The 18,067-nt window shown below is 37.8% G+C and overlaps 1 protein-coding gene across 2 annotated transcripts in view; it reads right to left on the bottom strand.

The window, feature by feature from the left end:
• The window catches only part of KATNBL1 (chromosome 15 open reading frame 29), a 95,048-nt gene that overhangs the window by 33,575 nt on the left and 43,406 nt on the right, over nucleotides 1-18,067 (bottom strand). Inside the window, 9 exon segments of one of the 2 annotated variants that reach the window (NM_001190181.1) lie at nucleotides 421-2,110; nucleotides 3,391-3,484; nucleotides 4,311-4,400; nucleotides 4,974-5,063; nucleotides 5,151-5,201; nucleotides 6,271-6,389; nucleotides 8,386-8,665; nucleotides 11,374-11,414; nucleotides 12,526-12,656. In NM_001190181.1, the coding sequence (NP_001177110.1) occupies nucleotides 2,078-2,110; nucleotides 3,391-3,484; nucleotides 4,311-4,400; nucleotides 4,974-5,063; nucleotides 5,151-5,201; nucleotides 6,271-6,389; nucleotides 8,386-8,665; nucleotides 11,374-11,414; nucleotides 12,526-12,642 (915 nt within the window). In that variant the 5' untranslated portion in view covers nucleotides 12,643-12,656 and the 3' untranslated portion in view covers nucleotides 421-2,077. 2 annotated transcript variants of the gene reach the window in all.

The raw sequence follows: 18,067 nt of genomic DNA, 5'->3' as shown, positions 1-18,067 counted from the left end.
GCCTTAGCAGGGTAATACCTTTTCTTACTATGTTTCATTTTACTTTTACTTAAGTTTGATTTATAGAAGTTTGCTCTTTAGAGGATACTCTTTAGTCAATGATCTTAGCCAGAAAAAATTATAGTGTATTAGAATTTTAGATATTACATTATTTTAAATATTAGATTAAAAGTTCATAGTACCCCATATGCCAATTATTTGTTATCTTTCCATTTGAAGTAGAGGGTTTGTATTATGTTATACATACCATCTCCCTTGTGACAAGGAACTAAATCCGTAAGATGGATACAATCTGTGTATGTGTGTAAAGTTAATGAACCCCTAAAAGGATCGAACTGCTGTCCTTAGCCTCATTAGCACCATGCACCATCTGCATGAACTGATTTAAACTGTTAGATAAGAGAGTGATAACTAAAGGAATAGGAACAAAGAAAGATTATATTTCATCACTTAAGGTTTCACAGAGATGACATAAGTTTACAATTCAAATTCCCACCTCCTGTAAAAACAACTTCTTAAATAACTTTCAAAAACCACAAATGCAGTAATCTGAAATTATTCTACAAAACTTTAGAGAATATTCAACTACTACAATCAATGTTCACTGTGAGGAATACATAGCTATATAAAATACAGCTACACAAAAACAGAAGTCAGTGAAAAATAACATTTTTTAAAGCAAGAAAGATGCTTGTTTGGGATTCACATCAGTAGTGGCTAATTGGGCAAATGCTAAAAATTTACATTAAAGTGCTTGAAGAATTACTGCACAGAAATTAAATTACTAAAAATCTTTGCTCAGATGCTTTTCAGGCTTATTAAAGATGAGATGACATATGAACCGCCAATAGTGGTCTTTAAACCCCAACCACTTTCAAGATAACACATACAGCTGTTAAGACATTCCGTGAGTTCATTGATACTACAAATGGTATTAAAAAAAAAAAAAAAGACCTCATACAATCTGCTGGCATTTCATACCAACCTTTGGAGGAGGTAGTAATATAAAGTGTTGGAATTTAAAATACAAGGTCAGCACTAAGTGTAAACATTTCTAAAGCAGTGTATGTAATTCTTTAAACATGTAGTGAAAAAAAATCAGAATTCATATAGAATCAGAATTTTAAAAAGCAAAAATAGAAATATTTAGTGAATTTACTCAAATGAAGAAACTTAAATGATACAGAACTGAAAATATTAGAAATCTATATACAATAAAAAGTGAATATAAATTAGCCAACTCCATGGACACTTCCAGTTAAGCATTCATACAAATACATATTCATCTTTTTCTTACATATAGGAGTAACACATACATACATGACATGATGATTCTGGCAAAAAAAAAGTCAGAGATATTAAAAATATTCTCAGGTTTTAAGAATGGTGTGAAATAAGTTTTAACAATAATATTCTCCATGAATGGAAACCCCTGATTTAATTCCATGATTTTATCATGCCAGAAGCATGGTTACTTTTAGTTTTCTTAAACAGTTATTGGTATCATACACATTGGCTTATTAATAATTAAGGCATTTTGCATACACAGTATCTCAGTGTGAACAAAAAACTTTTAGTACTGATTATTTGCTATGATGCTTTAAACTTTCAAAGTCTTTTCAACATAAGAAAATAGTAGCTGCACACATTTAAATGTTTTCTTATAAAACACAATCTTAAAAAAAAAGCAATGATGATTGGTCTTTGTGATTCCTAGTAATAAGTCCTGTCTTATTTTTCCATAGTATAAATTATATTCTTATGCAAGATTGCATTAAGACCTAGTAGTTCTTAAACAATGTTACCAAATAATCATATAAATCCCAAATGCAGTAAAGGTGAATAATCTTCATAGTGCACTTTCACCTCATTGAAGTTGAAGCTGCTCCTTTTGGATATTTTCCACTTCAATGTGAAGTAGATTGTTAGCATTTCATTAGTGGTTTCATTGTGTGGCTTTTAAAAGAAAAAAATGGTTTTGATTTCTTCCACAGTTCACAGTTCTCAGATGAAGCATTTTTGGGGAATGTCCAGGGATGTTTTGAATGACCAAATGCTATTTAGTAGATGAAGGTTCTCAATGCAACTGTAATAAATAAGCATCTACATCCTTAGAGAATAAAACAAAAACATTTCATTAGCCAGTACTGTAAATACATATACACACATATCATTTTCTTCTCCCTTTTGACTTGTCTTACTCAGTAACATTTTATCTAGATTTCTACAGCATACAGCATGTGCTCAATAAATGTTTGCTAAATGCTTAGTGGATATTTTATTTTCTGTGATCAAACAACTCTACTTTTATGGCTAAGCAAGATCATTACATCATTTACAGCAATTCCTTTAGTGCCATATAAACTCTAGATCAGCTTGATGATATATATAGTCTTTCTGATCTCTACCCTCAAAAAACTACAATGAGGCTTTAATATTGTAAAGAGGTTTCATCATAGCTTAAGGAACTTTATAGAACTTTTAATCACTCAATATTGTTTGCAATAATACAGTACTTAAGGTAGTAGTCACAATAAAGCTTTTCCCTTAAAAAAAATTACAACTGAAAGCAAATTTCTGGGAGTTCCTGTTGTGGCTCAGCAGGTTACAAACCCAACTAGTACCCATGAAGATTCGGGTTTGATCCCTTCCCTCACTCAGTGGGTTAAGGATCTGGAGTAGCCATGAGCTGTGGTGTAGGTTGCAGATGCAGCTTAGATCCCCAGTTGCGTTGTGTGGCATAGCACCAGCAGCTCTAATTCAATCTTAGCCTGGGAACTTCCCTGTGCCGCAGGAGTGGGCCGAGAAAAGCAAAAAGAAAGCAAATTTCAAAGGAAACAAATTTTCAGTTCTACCACTAAGAATACAAGACACTTCCAGAATAAGGTGATATACCATGTATTCTCCAAAACCTTTTATGATAGCAGTATGCCCCAAACAAGGGTGGAAATATTTCTTAATAATTTTTTTCTGCAATTTTAACTGCAATGTTTTCTGGAGTTTAAATATTAAAATCCAAACTAACAATGTACCTTTTCCTTTAAGAGATAAGCAAATCAACAAAGAACAATGTCAAATTCATACTGTGATTTGAACAATTTAACTTTCCCAAAAAAGCATGACATTAGCAAGAGCCAAGTAAAAATATTTCTTCGGGTTTGATCCCTGGCCTTGCTCAGGGGATTAAGGATCCGGCGTTGCCGTGAGCTGTGAGTGGTGCAGGTCACAGACACAGCTCGGATCCCGCCTTGTTGTAGCTATGGTATAGGCCGGCAGCTACAGCTCCTATTTGACCCTAGCCTAGGAACTTCCTCATATGCCGTGGTGAGGCCCTTAAAAAAAAAAGACAAAAAAAAAAAATATATATAGATAGACAGATAGATAGGTTACCTTGGCTATATTACCAGTATATCCCGGAACCAAAGTAAGATGGTTTTCCTGTTCCCATAATCCACTTAATTGTTGTTTTAAAATCTGAATATTTCTAGGAAGAAAAAAAGAAGAAATGCAAATACAGTAGGATATGGACTTTGGTAGTAAATACACTTAGTGAAAACTGTTTTGAATTTTTCAAGTACTTATCAGGATAAAATTATACCATTTGAAGTCAAGCAATTTGTTAAAACAGTACATGTCAATCACAGAAATAACTTAGTTGTTAAGCTGGTAAGAAAATAACAAAGCATTTAGACAACTGGTTCTTGGGTGTGAAGTGGGAAAACTTTGAGAGCCTCCAAAGAAAATTATGGACTTTAAGGAAATTGTTGAGAGTTTTTTTTGGGTTTTTTTTGGTTTTTTTTGGTAGCTTCATGATAATCTGGCTCATTTGGTGGAAGATTCATACATTTTTCACATCAAGGCTAAACTAAAATTACGATTATAATTGAGTTTTTAGAACTGTAATCATCCACACTGAATTCTCATATTAATGGTTAGGTAGCCAAAGTACCCCGCAGGAGGCCTCCATTCTGGTTCCTCAATACTTATTTCACTCCAGGCCATTTCTTTTATTCTCTCACCCCTTTATGATAGACATGAGGGTTAAACCACTTCTGTGCTTCTGCTTCCTAAGAGAAAGGGCAGAATGCTGCCAGAACAATAGCTACAGGAGTTACAGAGTTATGGAATTCAACTTTCACATGGAATTTTTCACATATGACCAGTATTCCAATTTATTATTTCTCTGAAAATGAACAGAATAAGTCTTACACACTGATAATCATGGAATAAAATTTTCACCTAGCCTAATCAAGCTGCTTTCCTAAAAAAAATATTTAGTAGCATGAGTTTATCTTTAAATGTATACTCACCCATCATTTATAATTTCTGTCTTGGATGATAGTTCTGACCACCACCTTTTAATGACTGCTTGAAGCCAGTTTAAACCAACTATTACGTATCTGAAATGACATTTTGTTACAAAATTCAAGTGTTTTCATCAAAGAAGCCTTTACAAAAGATGAGATTATAACCCCCTCAAAAAACTCATACACACTGATCTTTCCCCTTTGAAAATTTATTTCACAAAATTGTATTTTATGTAATTTCATAGATGTTTTTGCTGTTGTTCTTTTTTTTTTTCCCTAGGGCCGCACCCACAGCATGTGAAGGTTCCCAGGCTAGAGATCCAATTGGAGCTACGCCACAGCCTCAGCAATGCGGGATCTGAGCCACTTCTGCAACCTACACCATAGTTCATGGCAACACTGGATCCTCAACCCACTGAGCAAGGCTAGGGATTGAACCCACATCCTCATGGACACTAGCCAGGTTCATTAACCACTGAGCCATGATGGGAACTCCTTTGTAATTGTTCTTTAGTCATTCTCATATGCTTTTCCTAAGTGGACTATAAGCCACTAGAAAACAGAAACTATGTATATGCTTCATTGAGCTCAATTTACCACTATGCATTCATGAGGCACCAAATCACGGATATTCAAAGAGAAAAATGAATTGGGATCAGCACTTACTCTTCAAATTTGCTCTTAAGTAGTGACTTTACTAGAGGCAACAAGTCTACACAGCAGCCAAGTGAGATATATTGTTTTTCTTCCTGTAAACTAAAATAAATACTGAGTTATAAAAATATGAACAGGTCATAATTTGTCCTTCTTTAATTTTTTTTTTCTGAAAAATATTCATTTTACCTATTGGTGAGCACAGGAAGGCAATCCACCACAACTCCAAGGTCTTCTATCCTGTGGGAACAAAACTGCTTAGAGGTCTTATTTTCTTTATTTCTCTATTTATGTATTTATTTAGGCCACACCTACAGCATGTGGAAGCTCCCAGGCCAGGGATCGAACCCACATGACAGCGGTGACAACACTGGATCCTTAACTCAACAAGCCCCGAGGGAACCCCCTTTTATTTATTTTTATATTATCATCTTCACACTTCTTTCTTTAAGGGCCACACCCATGGCGTGTGGAGGTTCCCAGGCTAGGGGTTGAATCAGAACCACAACTACTGGCCGACACCACAGCCACAGCAACACCAGATCCAAGCCGCATCTGCAACCTACACCATAGCTCATGGCAACACCAGATCCTTAACCCACTGAGGCCAGGGATTGAACCTGCGTCCTCCTGGATACTAGTCAGATTTGTTTCTTTGGCACCACACAAGAACTCCCCACACTGCTTTTGAGAAATTTACTCACTCAACAAATTATCGAAGTGGTTATGATGAGTCAGGTTTTAGGGATATAGCAGTGAACAAAGAAATAGGGCTTATATTTCAATGTGTGTGAGTAATGGGGGGCAGGAATAGGAGAGGGCAGGGACGGACAATAAACAAATAAAATATTTAAAAGCATGATGTTAAGTGCTATAGAGAAAAAAACAGGAAAGAGGGGTAGAGAGTAAGAAATATGTATTTTTAAATAAGGTAGTCAAGGAAAGCCTCACCAAGATAACATTTGAGGAGACTTGTTTACAGTTAGAAAGCTAATAGTTAAAAATTTCAATCAAATGGGATTTTTAAAAGGTTCGTTTTCCTATAATGGTATCTCTTTAATTGAATCTAGGGAATATATAAGAATCTTAGAGAAGGTAACAGCTTTGTTCAGTGTGATAAAACAGATGGTTTTCTGTATTTTGGTTACTTTTATACTAGAGATAAATATAATTTAAACCATATTGTCACATCAAAGCTAAACACAGGAAGTTTAAATTTTTAGCCAGTATAGCATAAGAAAGAAGAGGTACTTCTAGGGAACACACCGGAAATTAATTTTACTGAACAAAACCATAAGGAGTAACTCACCTCACCAAATAAGCTACAAGTTCACTTATACTTCTCTTTCTCCAAAAAGTTAAAGCTACATTCAATCTCAAATTCCTGCTGAACAAAACTTGGGCCATTGTTTCATGGTCCTGAGAAACCTGAAAGGCAGTAACCTAATTTGTTAAAAAGCACATTGAGATACGACATGAAACCATTTTTTTTCAATTAAATTATTCTAGTAGACATATTTTACATTTATGCAAAGGAAACTCCTTTTACTGGCTCACAAAAAAGAATATTGCAGTTAACCTAGTAAACACATATTCTGAATAAATTTAGGACCTGTTTTTTTTTTTTTACCAATACTTTTCCTTCTTTGCTACCATCGTCTTTTTAAACCTCAATAGTTCACAGATTAAGTTACTCTTCACTCACCTACAATCCTAGGATTTAATTTATAATGTGGATTTAAAGAAGGTAAACATATATGTTAGTATTACCAACTGAATACCAAGAGAAGGGAACCACAAAAACTCAGTTTTGTGGTAAGTATTTAAATTCATTGTTTCTATATAATTAAGATAATGCATTCTTTTTGTAAAAAGTCCAAGTAGCACAAAACCGTATAAAATAAAAAGTGAGTACTCTCTATTTACCCACAAAAACAACTAATATCACTCCCTGGAAATAATCACAGGTAACAGACTGAAAAGTATCTTTCAGACTGTTTTCTAAATAAAGACAAATTAGGTAGAAAAAAAATTTAAATACTGTAATATTTGTATTTTTGAAAATCCTGTTTTTTTCACTTATGATGAAGATTCTTCTGTGTCAAACCACAGATCCATCTCATTTTTAAAAAACAGATACATATCCTTCAATCTTTTTTTTTTTTTTTAAATCTTTTTAAGACCACATCCGTGGCATATGGAGGTTCCCAGGCTAGGGGTCGAATGAGAGCTGGAGCTGTCAGCCTACACCACAGCCACAGCAACGTGGGATCCGAGATGTGTCTCCAACCTACACCACAGCTCATGGCAATGTGAGATCCTTAACCCACTGAGCAAGGCCAGGGATCGAACCCATGTCCTCATGGATACTAGTTGGGTTCATTAACCACTAAGCCATGATGGGAACACCCCTCCAATCTCTATGTACCATAGATTTAGAATGATTCTGGTTTTTCCCTATTAAAACTGTGCACCAGGGGTTCCCGGGTGGCCCAGCAGGTTAAGGATCCAGCATTGGATCCTGCTGCGGCTTGGGTCACTGCCATGGCAGTGCATGGCTTTTGCATTCCCCAGGCACAGCCAAAAAACAAAACTGTGTATCAATGAATATCCTTATGTATATAATATGGGCACTTGTATAAAACCTTCTGTAGGATTAATTTTAGAAATGGAACAGCAAGATCCAATTTTTTTTCAATAACAAATACATATCCTTCAATCTTTTTTTTTTTTTTTTAAGGGCCTTTTTGTCTTCTTTTTAGGGCCACACCCATGGCATACAGAAGTTCCCAGATTAACATATAATATTCACATACCATAAAATTTACCCATTTAAAAGGTATAATGCAACAGTTTTTAGTACATTCACAGAGTTGTGCAAGCACCACAATAATGAATTTTAGAACTTTTCATCACTCCCAAAGAAAACTTGGAATCCATCCTCCCCTCTCTCCAATCCTGACAACCATTAACCTACTTTCTTTTTCTTTTCTTTTCTTTTTTTTTTTTTAATGCTTTTTAGGGTCACACCTGTAGCATATGGAAGTTCCCTGGCTAGGGGTTGATTCAGAGCTACAGCGGCCGGTCTACACCACAGCAAAGCAGGATCCTACTGGGAGATTCCTGCGCCATAGCAGGAACTCTGTCTTTCCCCCTTTTTAAATCTCTACTGGCCAACTTGCCATTCTGCATATTTATAACAGCTTGTCAATCATTTCATTCCATCGCAGGTAACTCTTTCTTAGAAAAATGGAATAAACTACTGATTCAAATTTAGTAAATCCAGAAAACTGTCTTCAGGAGTTACAATCTCTCAAATAGTCTGAAATTAACTGGCAGTGAATTATTTTGCTAGTAGAATATGGCAAAGGAAGAAGCCAATAACATAACAGAAATAAAGTTAAGCTTATACAAAATAACTTACCTCAGAAAAAAACCCACTATATTTTGATGATGGGCTTTCTGTCTGTGACGAACTAGAATCACTGGAGTTAACCGAATATGTTCGACTATCATGGCGTAATTTTTCAGGGAGGTGGCCTGCACAAGCCAGTTCATTTTCTTTATTTGCCATGTCACAGCCCCCACTTCTAGGGGACTGTTTTCTTCTGTAACAAGGGTTTGGAAAAGGATGATGAACTTTCTTTCTGCGATAGATCACCTTACGTAGTTTATCTGGGCTTTTCACAGCTTGACCAACTGTTCTGTAAAAAGAATTAATTTTCTTAAATGAAAAAAAGAAAAACACGTGAAAAGCTTTAAAAGTTTTTAAAGAGAAAGATTTAGTAGGCCACATTTTGTGATCACAATTCACTAAAATCAGAAGTAAGGGGAATAATCTTTTAAAAATCTTAACTCTTAGATTGAAGAGGAAAATAAAAGGCAAATTACAAACCATATGGAAAGCAATGAAAGGGATATTTTGTACCAAAAGAAAACAAACAGCCATAACAACTAGATGCTTTAAAAATATTACAGGGTATTCAGGGAATATGAAAGTTCTAACAATTTCTAGTCACTTATTCTTTTTCTAAGTGACATAATTATTGTTTAAGTTTGAATATTTTAATTTGAATTATTCAAGTTTGAATATATATTGTAATACATAATAAAAGATAACACTTATTTTGATTACGTTGAAGTATATTTAATTTTTTTTTTTTGTCTTCTTTTTAGGGCCACACTCATGGCATACAGAAGTTCCCAGGCTAGGGGTTAAATCAGAGCTGCAGGAGTTCCTGTCGTGGCGCAGTGGTTAACGAATCCGACTAGGAACCATGAGGTTGCGGGTTCGGTCCCTGCCCCTTGCTCAGTGGGTTAATGATCCGGCGTTGCCGTGAGCTGTGGTGTAGGTCGAAGATGCGGCTTGGATCCTGAGTTGCTGTGGCTCTGACGTAGGCTGGCAGCTACAGCTCCGATTGGACCCCTAGCCTGGGAAGCTCCATATGCCGCAGGAGCGGCCCAAGAAATGGCAAAAAAAACAACAACAACAACAACAAAAAACCAAAACAAAACAAAAAAACAGAGCTGCAGCTGCCAGTCTACACCACAGCCACAGCAACACTGGATCCAAGCCTTGTCTACTACCTATACCACAGCTCAAGGCAACACCTCATGAATAACTAGTCAAGTTTGTTACTACTGAGTCACAAAGGAAGTCCTTAATTTGTCTGAATAAGATAAAACATAATAAAGCACATCTCATAATTTAGTATAGTGGTTATCAAATGTTTTGGTCTCAGGATTCTTTGCACTCTTAAAAATTACTGGGGTCTTAAAAGAATTTTTTTATGTGGGCAATATCTGAATGAGAAACTAAAACTAAGAAAATTTATCAATTCATCAAAAATGATAAACTCATTATATATTAACAATATTAAAAGAAAACTTTAGGAGTTCCCATCGTGGCACAGAAGAAATGAATCTGACTAGGAACCATGAGGTTGTGGGTTTGATCCCTGGCCTCGCTCAGTGAGTTAAGGATCTGGTGTTGCCATGAGCTGTGGTGTAGGTTGCAGATGCAGCTTGGATCTGGCATTGCTGTGGCTCTGGTGTAGGCCAGTGGCAACAGCTCTGATTAGACCCCTAGCCTGGGAACCTCCATATACTGTGGGTGTGGTCCTAAAAAGACAAACAAACAAAAACTTTATTTTCTAAAACAAACAAAAAATACAGTGAGGCATTCCTGCTATGCTGCAGTGGGTTAAGAATCTGACTGCAGTGGCTAAGGTCACTGCAGAAATGCAGGATCGGTTCTCAGCTCGGCACAGTGGGATAAAGGATCTGGCACTGCTGTAGCGGCAGTGTAGGTCTAAGCTGCAGCTTGGATTCAATCCCTAGTCCAAGAACATCCACATGCCACAGGAATGGCCATTAAAAAAAAAAAATACGGTGAAGAGTTCCCATCGTGGCTCAGCAGTAACGAACCTGACTAGTATCCATGAGGAAGCAGGTTCTATCCCTGGCCTTGCTCTGTGAGTTAAAAGATCCGGTATTGCCGTGAGCTGTGGTATAGGTCACAGATGTCTCTTGGATCTGGTGTTGCTATGGCTGTGGTGTAGGCCAGTAGCTACAGCTACAATTTGACCTGTAGGCTGGGAACTTCCATGTGCTAAGGGTGCAGCCCCAAAAACATGAAGAAAAAGACAAAAAAACAAAAACAAAAAACAATGAGAAGAATGGCACTTGTGCAAAAATCTCTTAATATCTGGTGCAATTTTACATTTGTACAAAATCTCTAATACCTGGTTTAACAGAAGTCAGCTGGATTCTCATATCTGCTTCTGCATTCAAACTACTGAGATATTAAATATCATGCAGCCTCTGGAAAACCCTAATGTACACTTATAAAAGAGTGGAAATGAAGAAGGTGAATAAGGTCTTAATACTGTAAAGATAGTTTTGACCTCACAAACTCCCTGAAAGGGCTTCAGCGACCTCCAGATCCTCACATCACACTTTGAGAACCAGAGGTTTAGCAGAAAGGACCTTTAGAGTTTGGCAAATCTGAGAATAAATGCCATTTTAACAAACTTCTGGATAAGCGACCCTAAAGAAATCATAAATCCTTAGTTTTCCTCACCAACTATTTGGGGTAATGATACTGATCTATCTAATACTGATATGTTTATTAGCACAGTGCCTGGCACAAAGGAGCTGCTTGAAAATAAATTAATATTAGTATAATGAAAGAGAATATTTTTTCCCCTATTTTCATTCTTATCCAGCTTTTAATATTTGCTATTTCCCACAAACCCCCTTTTTATTTTGGCCATAGCCGCGTGCAGCAACCTGATGTAGGATTTCAGTTCCCAGAACAGAGACTGAACCTGGGCTGCAGCAGTGAAATCACCAAGTCCTAACCACTAGATCAGCAGGGAATTCCCACCCCAAACTTAAAAGAAGCTCTTACCTAGTTATGTAAGCAGCCAACTGTTTTGGAGATTTCTTAACCTGAAAAATAAACGTAGATAGTTGCATTATATTTATGTTCTTCAACAAGGCTATGTAAACTTTGTGACTGATATCAACAGGTATGAAATTCAACAGTTTAAAATTTCAGATTAAAGCTTTTACTGTTCTAATGCTGTACTCTGAATCATTAGTTACAACAACATTGTATGGAGGTATTTTTGACAATGCAGTACGTCCATCTTCCTAGTTTCCATGCTCCTAGTCACAGACTGTGTACTTACAGAGTGTTTATTAATAAGTACTTACAGATTGCTTATTAATAAGTGGGTTGAATTTACATGTATATATATATTTGGCTGCACCCGTGGCATGTGGAAGTTCCTAGAACAAGAATCAAACCTGTGCCACAGCAGTGACTCAAGCCACAGCAATGACAACACTGGATCCTTTAACCATCAGGCCATCAGGGAACTCCTAATATAGTTTTAAGAAATAATATCAGGGCTAATAAGCCTTGCAATGGTGAGCAAATAGCACCTATGCGATTCCTCTAAAATTAAACTAAAATATTCAAATTATACCATATCAAAACTGGTCAGTACACTGGCCAAAAAGTTTTTAGAGCTTTTGGAATATAAAGAGTTTTCAATTATTTCATAATTCTACTTAATTTTGGCAGCATTCAGCAGAACTGTTACCCTCCCATTGTTTAAATACTTTAGCCAAAACATGCATAGACTTAGTAGTTTAAACTGTCTGTGCCAAACTGAATTTCTCTGTCTTGCCAAAATTCCTATGTTGAAATACTAACTCCCAGAGTGATGGTGTTAGGAGGCAGGGCTTTGGGGAGGTGATTAATCACAAGGGAAACACTTCATGAATAGGATTAGTGTCATTTTAAAGAGAGCCCAGAGAATTCTCTTTCCCTTTCTACACTGTGAGGAAGTAGAGAGAAGTCAGCCATCTAAAAACCAGGAAGTGGGCTGTCACTGGATACCAACTCTGCTAGGGATCTTGGACTTCTTAGCCTCTGGAACTGGGAGAAATAAATTTCTGCTTTTATGAACCACCCAGTCTATGATATTCTGCTGTAGAAGCCTAAACAGACTGAGATACTGTCTTACTCACTCCTAGAAACCAGGGGACTTACCTCCTTCATGTTCTTATTAGTGAAATTAGAGATCCTTTTTCTAGGAAGATCAATGGAATGATCCTCAATATTATTACAAGAGTTGCATTTTTTAACATTGTGGGTTTCAGAGGCCATAATCTCTTAAATACCTAGACAAAAAATAAAAATAATAAATGGAAAATACAAAAAACCAAAAGACCCTGATCCCATTCTTAACACATATGCAAAAATATACCAGCCCTATGCTATGTGAAAAACAGGCTTAAGAGTAAAGCAGATAAGATTTAGACAAACCTCATTTTACTGCACTTCACAGTTATTGTGACTTTCTGTGTGCGTTTGTTTTTGTCTTTTTAGGGCTGTACCTGCGGCATATGGAGGTTCCCAGGCTAGGGGGTCTAACCAGGGCTGTAGCCTCCGGCCTATACCAAAGCCACAGCAACGCCAGACCTGAGCCTCGTCTTCAACCTACACCACAGCTCATGGCAACACCATATCCTTAACCCACTGAGCAAGGCCAGGGATGGAACCTGCAACCTTACGGTTCCTAGTTGGATTTGTTTCCAATGCACCATGACAGGAACTGCTTTAAAATTTGGGGGGGGGGGCACTTTTTAAAATAAGTTGAAAGCTTGTGGCAACTTCGTGTTGATTAAGTCTGTTGGTACCATTTTCTCAACAGCATTTATTCACTTCATGTCTGTGTCACATTTTGGTCATTTTCACAATATTTCAAGCATTATTATATTTGTTTTGATAATTTATGGTCAGGGATCTTTGATGCTACTTTTTGTTTTCAAGCATTAGGAACTGTGTTCATATACAACATGGTGAACTTAATTGATATATGTTTATGTTCTGGCTGCTCCACTGACTGGCTATTTCCCATCTCTCACCCTCTCCTCAGGCCTTCCCAATCCCTAGGACACAACTACACTGAAATTAGGTTGATGAATAACCCTACAATGGCCTCCAAGTATTCAAGTGAAAAGAAGAGTTGTAAGTCTCTCCTTTCATTTATGTATTATTTTTCTTGGCTGCACCATGGCATGTGGGAATTCCTGGGCCAGAGGTCAAACATGCACCACAGCAGTGACAGTGTCAGATCCTTAACCCACTGAGCCATCAGGGAACTCCAGCAAGTCTCTCCTTTTAAATCAAAGTTAGAAATCAATAAGCTTAGTGAGGAAGGCATGTCAAAAGCTGAGAAGGCTAAAAGTGAGGCCTCTTGGACCAATTAGGCAAGTTGTGAATACAAAGGAAAAGTTCTTGAACACACAAATGGTAAAGGAAAATAGTCTTATTGTTAATATGGAGAAAGTTTTAGCAGTTTGGATAGAAGACCAAACCAATCAAAACATTCCCTTAAGCCAAAACCTATTTCAGAGCAAGACCCTAACTCCCTTTAATCCTATGAAGCCTGAGAGAGGTAAGAAAGCTGCAGAAGTAAAGTCTAAAGCTAGCAAAGGTTAATTCATGAAGTTTCAGGAAAGAAGCTGTTCTGTAACATAAAAGTACAAGGTGAAGCAGCAAGAGCTAATGTAGAAGCTGCAATGAATTATCTAGAAGATATAGATAAGATCATTAGCGAAGGAGGCTACACTAAATGACAGTTTTCAGTGTAGATGAAACAGCCTTCTGTTGGAAGAAGATGCCATGTAGGACTTTCATAGCTAGAGAGGAGAGGTCAAGCCTGGCTTCAAAGCTGCAAAGGACAGGCTGAGTCTTATTAAAGGTTAAAGCAGCAGGAGACTGTAAGTTGAAGCCAATGGCCATTTACCATTCTAAAAATCCTTGGGCCCTTAAGAACTATGCTAAATCTACTCTACCTGTACTCTATAAATGGAATAACAAACCCTGGATAAAAGCACATCTGTTCACAACATGGTTTACTGAATATTTTAAGCCCACAGTTGAGACATACTGCTTAGAAAAAAAAGATTCCTTTCAAAATACCACTGCTCATCAACAATGCACCCAGAACTCTGATGGAGATATACAACGAAACTGTTATTTTCATGTTGCTGACACAGTATCTATTTTGCAGCCCATGGATCAAGGAGTAATTTCAACTTTCAAGTCTTATTACTTAAGAAATATATTTCATATGTCTCTATCAGAGTAAACTGGAAAACTTCTGGAATGGATTCACCACTCTAGATGCCATTACAAACATTTGTGATTCATGGAAAGAGGTCAAAATGTCAACATAAACAGGATTTTGGAAAAGTTGACTCTAATACTCATAGATGACTTTGAGGGGTTCAAGACCAATGGAGGAAGTAACTGTAGTGGAAACAGCAAGAGGACTGGAATGAGTAGTAGAACCAGAGGATGCGACTGAATTTCTGCAATTTCATGATAAGACTTCAATATATGAGGAGGTGCTTTTTCTGCTTGAGCAAAGAAAATAGATTCTTGAGACGGATTCTACTCCTGGTGAGGATGCTATGACTATTAGCTGAAAATCTGTTGAAATGACAACAAAGGATTTAGAATATTACAAAAACTTAGATGATAAAGCAGTGACAGGGTTTGTGAGGATTGTCTTCAATCTGGAAAGAAGTTCTGATGTGTGTAAAATGCTATCAAACAGCACTGCATGCTACAGCAAAATCGCTTGCAAAAGGAAGAGCCAATCAATGTGGCAAACTTCACTATTATTTTAAGAAATTGCCACAGCCACTCCAATCTTCAGCAACCAGTCGCCTGATCAGTTAGCAGCTATTAACATTAGGCAAGTTCTTTGACCAGCTAAAAGATTACAACTTCCTGAAGGCTCAGATGATAGTTAGGATTTTTTTAGCAATAAGATATTTTAAAATTAAGATATGTAGGAGTTCTCTTGAGGCGCAGTGGGTTAAGGATCCAGCATTGCCATTGCAGTGGCTTGGATTGCAACTGGAGTCTCAACTGCGGTAGGGGTTCAGTCCCTGGCCCAGGAACTTCCACATGACATAGATGCAGCCAAAAAAAAAAAAATAATAATAAAATAATAATAAAGGTACATATGTGATACTGCACACTTGCCAGATACTGCGCACTTACCAGATACTGCACTTACCAGACTACATATAGTATAGAGTAGAAATAACTTTTTTTGGGCCACATCTGCGGCATGTGGAAGTTCCCAGGCCAGGAATCGAAACTATGCCACAGTTGCAAGCTGTGTCATAGCTGTGGCAAAGCCAGATCCTTGACCCACTGTGCCACAAGGAAACTTCCTAGATATAACTTACATACTGGGAAGCCAAACAAACAATTCGTGTGGCTTGCTTTATGGTGGTGGTCTGGAACCAACCCAGCAATATTCCTGAGTTATGCTTGTAGTTCTTTCTAAGTTATATATTTTTAAAAACCTTAAAAACAGAGGAAGCACAAGGCAGGGGGGTATTACAGGAAATTAAGGCTGGTTCTCTTCAGCTGCAACCAGTTATAATAAGATGTAAGTATTTTTTGCCAACACAACATATCAATCTCCCCATGTTCTACATCACTAGCCTTTCTTTCTTTCTGCTTCTTCTTCTTCTTCTTCTTTTTTTTTTTTTTTTTTTTTTTTTTTTTTGTCTTTTTAGGGCCACATCTGCAGCATACGGCGGTTCCCAGGTTAGGGGTCAAATAGGAGCTATAGACACCATCCTACACCACAACAATAGCAACACCAGATCTGAGCCACATCTATGACCTATACCACAGCTCATGGTAATGCCGGATCCTTAACCCACAGAGCAAGGCCAGGCAATGAACCTGCATCCTCCTGGACACCAGTCAGATTTATTTCCACTGAGCCATGATGGGAACTCCTCAGTAGCCATTTATTAAATTTAAAGTTTATGAAATCAGGACTACGTAATAGTGGTGTCTTGACATTCAAATGTATAGAAGCCTAAATTCTGGATCAAATCACTGGGTCACAGACAACCATGAGCAGTCCAGGAGAACCAAAATCAGACTATATATATCTGACTTGTTTTATGCCTAATCTTTAAATTTTTCTTTCACTCTTGCAGTGAGTGAGCTTTCCCAAGCTCTCTTCCATCTTGGGGGGGGGGGGACCACATTCTTTTTTTTTTTTTTTTTTTTTTCCCATCTTTCTGTCTTTGCTAGGGCCGCACCCGCACCATAAGGAGGTTCCCAGGCTAGGGATCGAATTGGAGCTGTAGCCGCCAGCCTACACCAGAGCCACAGCAACACCATATCTGAGCTGCGTCTGTGACCTACACCACAGCTCACGGCAATGCCGGATCCTTAACCCACTGAGCGAGGCCAGGGATTGAACTTGCAACCTCATGGTTCCTAGTCAGATTTGTTTACCACTGAGCCATGATGGGAACGCCAACATTCTTTTTTTTATTTTTAAGTGAGATTTGCAATGATTTTTAATATTTATTTATTTATTTTGCTCTTTAGGGACGCACCCAGGGCACATGGAGGTTCCCAGGCTAGGGGTCTAATTGCAGCTACAGTTGCTGGCCTACGCCACAGCCACAGCAACAAGAGATTCAAGCCACATCTTCGCCCTACACCAGAGCTCACGGCAACACCAGATCCTTAACCCACTGAATGAGGCCAGGGATTGAACCCACAACCTCATTGTTCCTAGTTGGATTTGTTTCCACTGTGCCACGATGGGAACTCCACATTCGTATTTCTCCAATTATATCAAAGGGGGGAAATAGAAGCCATGATTTCACTTACATAACAGAGGAAATTCACAATTATCCCACTTGCACTCAGATTTTACATAGCAAATTTAGTTCAGGTCACGCCCTGAACCCAAGTTTCTCCCTCATTATTTAAACATTCATGTAGCATTCATTATATGCCAAGCTCTGGGGTTAAAGGAAATGATGGACAGAGATCCTAAGAATCACTTAGGAAGCTTTTAAAAATACATCTTTCTGGGAGTTCCCATCGTGGCGCAGTGGTTAACGAATCCGACTAGGAACCCTGAGATTGTGGGTTCGATCCCTGGCCTTGCTCAGTGGGTTAAGGATCCAGAGTTGCCATGAGCTGTGGCGTAGGCTGCAGACATGGCTCAGACCCTGCGTTGCTGTGATTCTGGCATAGGCTGGCGGCTACAGCTCTAATTCGACCCCTAGCCTGGGAACCTCCATATGCTGCGGGAGCGGCCCTAGAAAAAGGCAAAAAGACAAGAAAAAAACAAAACAAAACAAAAAACATCTTTCTGGAGTTCTCTTGTGGTAGCAAGTTAAGGATTCAGCATTGTCACTGCAGCAACTCGGGCTGCTGCTGTGGCACAGGCCTGCTCTCTACCCTGGGAACTTCCACATGCCATCAGTACAGCCAAAAAAAAGGAAAAAAAAGATTTCAGTGTATTCTACGATTTCTTGCTGCTAACCCATGGATAGCTCGTCCACTTGTGCTCCCAGGTTAAGAAATTTCTAGGATGAGCCTTTTTAAAAAGTAAATAAATAATTGGAGTTATATAATAAGCATTCTGACAGAAGGAAATCCATGCAAGTCAGCAAAGCCTCACTGAGGAGAGTCTTAAAGGACAAATAGCACATTGAGAAAATACAGCATGTGCAGAACTGAA

The sequence above is a fragment of the Sus scrofa genome, chromosome 7 (genome assembly GCF_000003025.6).
Source record: "Sus scrofa isolate TJ Tabasco breed Duroc chromosome 7, Sscrofa11.1, whole genome shotgun sequence".
NCBI classification, from domain to species: domain Eukaryota; kingdom Metazoa; phylum Chordata; class Mammalia; order Artiodactyla; family Suidae; genus Sus; species Sus scrofa.
The sequence above is the reverse complement of the archived record's forward strand: the minus strand, read 5'-3'. Positions and strand labels throughout refer to the sequence as shown.